The sequence below is a fragment of the Sturnus vulgaris genome, unplaced genomic scaffold (assembly GCF_052056855.1).
Source record: "Sturnus vulgaris isolate bStuVul1 unplaced genomic scaffold, bStuVul1.hap1 Scaffold_198, whole genome shotgun sequence".
In the NCBI taxonomy this organism is placed as follows: Eukaryota; Metazoa; Chordata; class Aves; order Passeriformes; family Sturnidae; genus Sturnus; species Sturnus vulgaris.
This window is the reverse complement of record NW_028276185.1, coordinates 248235-254413: the sequence shown is the minus strand read 5'-3', so window position 1 is coordinate 254413 and position 6179 is coordinate 248235. Positions and strand designations below refer to the sequence as shown.

Below are 6179 nucleotides of genomic sequence, written 5' to 3'. Positions count from 1 at the left end.
TTGTGGTTGTGTCATGGTCATATCATGGCCATGGTCACTCTCATCCCATGGCCATCTTGTACTTGTGTCATGGCCATGGTCATGGCCAGGGAACCTCTCCAAGGCCCAGTTTTGGAACACTCAAGGACCATTGGGGGCAACAATGCCTGGCCTGACCCCTCTCCCATCCCACTGCCCTTCCAGGAGCCTGACATGGCCAAACCTGTCAGGGCTTGGCCTGCCCTGACCCCGGGCTGGTGTCAGTGAAATGGCTAAATAAATAATAAAGGGACTGGAATGACTAAAGGGCTAGAAACTGAAAGTGTAAGGAGAAATAAAAAGGGCGCACAAAGGCCCCTTTAGAAGACCCCAAAACGGGGTTGAGCAGACACTGATACAGACTATGAAGGAATGTTCTAGAAAGCTTCCAGCCAATCACAGACCCTTGTGCAGTCTCTATTTGCATGGTTATGCCCAGTAGTTCCCATAATCCTTTTCTTCTCCTCTACTGCTCGCCATAGTGTGACTGGATGTTGTCTGTCTTGGCTCCTCAGTGTCCAGGGTTGTTACCTGCTGTGGGGCCGGTTCCCAGCCCGTCCCTTCCAGGATGGACTGCTACACAGACTCTCCTGGGGACACATGGGATATGGGACATGGAGCAGGAAACAAAACCTGGGGGATGGAATTGGGTGTGGCTGAGAAGCCCTCATTTTGCTCCTGGTGTCCCCATCCCAGTCCTGGTGTCCCCCTTTATGTGTCCCCATCCCAGTCCTGGTGTCCTCACACTGATCCTGGTGTCCCCATTCCCATGAATGTGTCCCCCACCCTAGTCCTGGTCTTCCCATCCTGCTCCTGGTGTCCCCGTCCCAATTCCTGCTGTCCCCATTCCCATTCCTGCTGTTCCCATCTCTGTCCCTTGCTGTCCCTATCCCATTCTGGTGTCTCAATCCCCGTGTCCCCATCCCTGTCCCCAGTGTCCTTATCCCTGTCCCCAGTGTCCCTATTCCCACTCCTGGCTCCCAGTGAGGAACTGTCGGCCACTGGAGGAGGGAACCCGGATTTATTGCCCCAAGCAGGATTTATTGCCCAAAGTAGGATAATTTCACACCAGAACAAAAGCATTGGGAATATTTGTAATTCTTAGCTTTAAAACACTGGAAAATGGGAAATGTATCTGTTAGCAAAAGCTGTGGGTGGATGGGAACAGTGGGATGAGCTCTGCTGGCATCTCCTGGTTTCCTGGGAAGAGGGAAGGGGCCGGATCCAGCTCCATGGATCGCTCAGGCAATGATTTCTGTCAGGATGAGAGAGGGTCACGGTGTCACCCTCTCCATGTCCCCATCCCACAGGATGGACCTGGCTGGAGCCCATGGAGAGTGGGAGCTGTTTCGGAATCCCACCTCATCCCGCCCCAATCCTGCTCCATCCATCCCACGCGATCCCGTCCCATTCATTCTGCCCTAATCCCACTCTGGAATTCCACCCAATCCCTCTCCATCCATCCCACACCTACTCCATCCATCCATCCATCCATCCATCCATCCATCCATCCATCCATCCATCCATCCACCCCAACTCACCCTGCTCCATCCAACCTGCACCAATCCTGCCCCATCCATCCCACCTGATCCCACTCCAGAATCCAGCCCCGATTCCACTCCACAATTCCATCTGATCCTGCTCTGGACCCCTGCATTGATCCAGAATCCCTCCCTGATCCCAGTCTGTCCATCCTGCCCCGATTCTCCTCTGGAATCCCACCCTGATCCCATTGTGTACCTGCACTCAAGGCGTTGGTTCCCACGTCATTTCCTGCAGAAAGAGAAGATCCATGAGATTCCAGCACAGATCTCAGTTAATCCACTGAGATTAACTCCAGGATCCATCCTGGGATCCAAACGGAGAGGATCCAGAGCTGGATCCACCACTGGTACTCACCGGCTGCCATGTTGCATCCATTCTGTCCCTCCTCCCTGTGGAAAAACAGTGGGATTGGCGTTGGTGGCACAGGATTCCCAGAACAGTGCCAGGTGGATCCATGCCCCTTCCCAACCCCCATCCCGTGTGTTACCGGATTGGCACTTCCAGACAATGAATCCAATGAGGGCAATGAGGATGATGATGGCAGTGACGGACACAGCGACCACCACAGTGAGATTCCTGCCAGATGTTGGGTCTGGGAAATGCAGGACGGTGAGGAGAGGGAGGGGAATCCCCATTTGGGAATTCCAAATTCCCAATTCCTACATTCCACATTCCCAGCCTCACCCCAAGCGTAGATCCCAGGCTCCAACATTCCGGGATGCTCCACCCGGCACCGGTACTGCTCCCGCTCCTCCGGCCGCGCCTCGATCCTGGCCCAGGTGTGGAAGGTGCCGTCGCTGTTGGGAACGATCCCGCCCCACTCCGTCTCCTGATCCCAGATTTCATCCCCCTTCATCCAGTTGACTGCGATGGAGCTGGGGTAGAATCCGTACGCGTGGCAGGACAAGATCAGCGTCCCGTGTTCCTCTTTTCCAGACACATGGACATCAGGGGGATCTGGAATGGGATAACGGTGAGATACATCCATGGAATTCCATGGGAATAGGATGGGGGTGAGATCTGGCAATGGAATTCCCACTGGAATGAGATGGGGGTAAGATCAGCCCATGGAATTCCATTGGAATGGGATGGGGGTGAGATCTGCCACTGGAATTCTCACAGGAATTTCCATGTTACCAAGTTGTCCATTCCAAAATTCCAAATTCCTGTCACCGAATGACACAGAGGGAAAGACACACACTCAGTGACTCTGAGGAATCAAGCAGGAAAAGAACAATTTAATTTACATTTCATGTCTATTTATAGAATTCCAACAGTGACCACGGATTGGACAGTGAGGATAATACCTCCTGACCCGATAGGTCCCATCAATTCTCTCTTCCTCCAAAGAGGAATGCAAAACATTCATTGTTTACAAGAACAGAGTGTGAGAAACTGCAAAAATTATCTGTCAACAATCAGAAGGCTGAACACATGGGCAACACATTCCCACAGGAATTCTGCTCCCACCTTTGTGGTCCAGCTCCTTCTGCCCATATCTGACGTATTTCTTGAGCCATTCCGGGCAGTCATGCTCCAGGTAATTCGTCCAGCTCTCAGCCACTGTCCCTTCACCTTCCCAGCGCCTCCTGGTGATCTCAGCAGCGCTGTCGGCCGCCACGAATCTCCTGGATCCCAGGTCAAAGGAGATGAAATCCTGCCCATTGTAGCCATCCCGGTAGGACCCACGGACGCTCCCATCGGACAGGAGGTCACAGCTGGAAAGCCACTGTATGGTGTGGAGACCTGGGGGATTGTACCTACAGGGACCCATGGAATTGTGTCCCAGCCCCACAGAGCCTCATCCCAGCCCCATGGATCCACATCCCAACCCACGGATCACAAGATAGCCCATACCAGCCTGATGGATCCCCATCTCAGCCCCTTGGTGCCCTGTGAATCCTCATCCCAGCCTCATAAATCCCATCCCACCCCCATGGATGCCATCCCAGCCCCACAGATGCCCCCACTCACCCCTGCTCTGGTTGTACCGGTCCCGCAGTGTCTCCAGGTTCCAGGCATCCATGTGCTCGTTCCTCTTGCAGGTCTCAGTCATCCTATCCCAATATCCCGGCTCGACTCCATCCTTTATCCACTGTGTCAGTGGCACCGCCCGGCCCCGCTCGCTGTCGTAGCGCTCGAAGGGGATCCCATCCAGGTACCCAATCATCATGAACTCAGGGACCCCCGGGCTGGGCTCTGACACTGCCACAGACAGGTAACGCAGGGAGTGGAGAACTGGGGGGACACAGAGATTTAGGGAGGTTGAGTGAGTCATGGATGAATGAAAGAGGAACTGGGAGAGGTGGGAATGGGGTGCATGGGGACCCAGTGCCCAGGAATGGGGCTCAGGAGACTCCCAGTGTGAAGGAAGGGGAATACAAGGACTTGGAGAGATGGAAGAGGGGCTCCAGGCAATCCCTGTGCCCAGGAAAGGAGGTCCAGGGGGTCCCCAGTGCCAAGGAAAGAGGGGTCATAAGGTGGAGAGACCTGGGATGGCTGGAATGGGGGGCTTAGGGTCCTTAATGCAGAGGTCAAGGTGGGGCTGGGGACTGAGAAAAGCAGGAATGGGGGTCTGGAGGGTCTCAAGTTCAAAGAAAAGGAGGGGCTGGGGAAGGCGGGATGGACGGGAAATGGGGTGCAGGGGGGGATTTGTACTGGATAAGGGAGTGCAGGGGGGTCCCAGTGCCCAGGACTGGAAATTCAGGGGGGGGCCAGAGCCCAGAATCCCCCCTGGGACCCTCCACGACCCCCAGAAACCCTCCCGGTCCCCTTGGGACCCCCCCCCGCAGGACGAGCAGGGGGTGGAGAACTGGGGGGACGCAGAGACTGGGGGGGCAGGAAGCGGAATGGGGAGAGCCGGGAAGGGTCCAAGGTCAAGGAAGGGACTGGGAGAGGCGGGATCGGGGATCCAAGGGGTCTCTGTGCCCAGGAAAGGGCGTCCAAGGGTCCTCGGTGTTGAGGGAAAGTGGGGTCTGAGGCTGGGAAGAGCAGGAATGGGAGGCCAAGAGGTCTCTGGGTGACGGGAAAGGGGAGTCTGGAGCTGGAAGAGGCGAGTGGATCTCGGAGGCGCAGCCTGGGACACGGGAAAGACACCGAGAGAGTGCGGTGGGGGACGGGACGGGGAAAAGGAGGAATATCAGGGGGTTCATCTGGATCCTATTGGATCTCCGCTGCGACTCCCTTAAAACCCCTGGGACACCCGGGATCATTAGGGACCCAGTTTCGGGAAGCGGCGGGAGTGGAAAACGGGGTGGGGGACGACACAGAAAGTTGGGAGGTCTGGGGAGTCCAAAGTTCAAGGAAAAGGGAGGGAATGGGGTTTGGGAAAAACGAGATGATCGAATGGGGGTGCAGGGGTGTTCTCAGGCCGGAAATGGAGATTCAGGGCTGTCCCAGTGCCCAGGAATGGGGGTTCAAGGGGGTCTCGGTGCCGGGCAAAGGGATAGGGGGATTCACAGGACCCAAAATGAGGGTTCAGAGGGGTTCACGTGTCCAGGAAGGAAGGTTTAGGGGGTTCCCGGTGTCCGGAAATGGAAGTTCAGGGTGGTCGCGATTTCAGGGGTCCCACTGACCTCTCGTCGCGCGCCCCGGGTCCCAGAGGAGCCCCAGGAGCCCCAAGAGCAGCCCCGGACCCAGCGCTGGAGCCATCGCGCTGCTCCGCTGCGGCCCCACCCCCATCACTGGCCACGCCCCCCCAGCACTGGCCACGCCCCCAGGGGTCCACCTGAGACCCTGCACAGCCCCGCACTGCGGGACCCCCGGGCCGGGCTGTGCTGCGCTCCCGGACCCTGCGCTCGAACTCTGCCCGGAACCCGCCGGGTTCGGCCCGGAGCGGGGGGAGCACCGCGATCCAATTTTTCCTGCGGGTGCTGATCCCACCCCTGGCGGAGCAGGACTGGGCGCTGTGACCCCGATCCCTGATTCCCAGTCTCCTTCTCTCTATCCCTCTCCTGTTCTCTCCTTTTCCTTTGGGTGATCATACATCCCAGAGCGGCTGGAGAGCCCCGTGCCCAGTTCGGGTTTCCCAGGAAAAGGAGGCCTGGGGGTGAGGTGCCCCGGGCTGGCCGGGAATGGGGGTCTGGGGGTCCCCGGGGTCACGGAAAAAGGAGATCCAGGGGCTGGCAGAGGAGGATTCCCGGGAAAGGGGGTGCAGGGGGGTCCCAGTGCATGGAAGTGGGGCAGGGCGGCTGCTGGGAAGGTACTGGGACAGACTGAGACACCGAGGTACACCAGGACTGGGACAAGAACTCTCTGGGAGCAGAACTGGGGCACTAGGGATCACACTGGGATATACTGGGACCACACTGAGGGCTACTGGGAGCAACTGGGAGCATGCAGGGGACAAGTGAGATACACTGGAAGAGACTAGTGGATTGACTGGAATCATGCTGGGAATTATCAGATCTGTAGTAGGGGTGAATAAGAGAAACTGGGAAAATGCAGGGGTAACTGGGATCACACTGGGAGCAGCTGGCCCATGCGGGGCTCATACTGGGACTGACAGGGTCACACTTGCACTGACGGGAATAGTATTGGGAGTATCTGGGAGTAGCTGGGATCCTACTGGAGGTGACAAGGATCAAATCGGACTCACAGTGGAAGTATCTGGGATA

At 57.0% G+C, this 6179-nt stretch overlaps 1 protein-coding gene across 2 annotated transcripts; it reads right to left on the bottom strand.

Annotated features, from left to right (window-relative positions):
- Window positions 1-1038: 1038 nt before the first annotated feature.
- On the bottom strand, window positions 1039-5254 carry LOC148217866 (class I histocompatibility antigen, F10 alpha chain-like). 2 transcript variants are annotated; one of them, XM_088158285.1, is made up of 8 exons: window positions 5139-5254; window positions 3538-3801; window positions 3034-3309; window positions 2248-2520; window positions 2051-2155; window positions 1918-1952; window positions 1741-1791; window positions 1039-1273 (listed from the first exon to the last, which is right to left on the bottom strand). In XM_088158285.1, exons 1-7 carry the CDS (start codon window positions 5242-5244, stop codon window positions 1765-1767), a joined length of 1086 nt encoding a protein of 361 aa, XP_088014411.1. In that variant the 5' UTR covers window positions 5245-5254; the 3' UTR covers window positions 1039-1273; window positions 1741-1764. The 2 variants fall into 2 exon arrangements, with proteins under 2 accessions (XP_088014411.1, XP_088014410.1); XM_088158284.1 differs by having other exon boundaries at window positions 1759-1791; window positions 5139-5253.
- Between the last annotated feature and the right edge of the window lie 925 nt (window positions 5255-6179).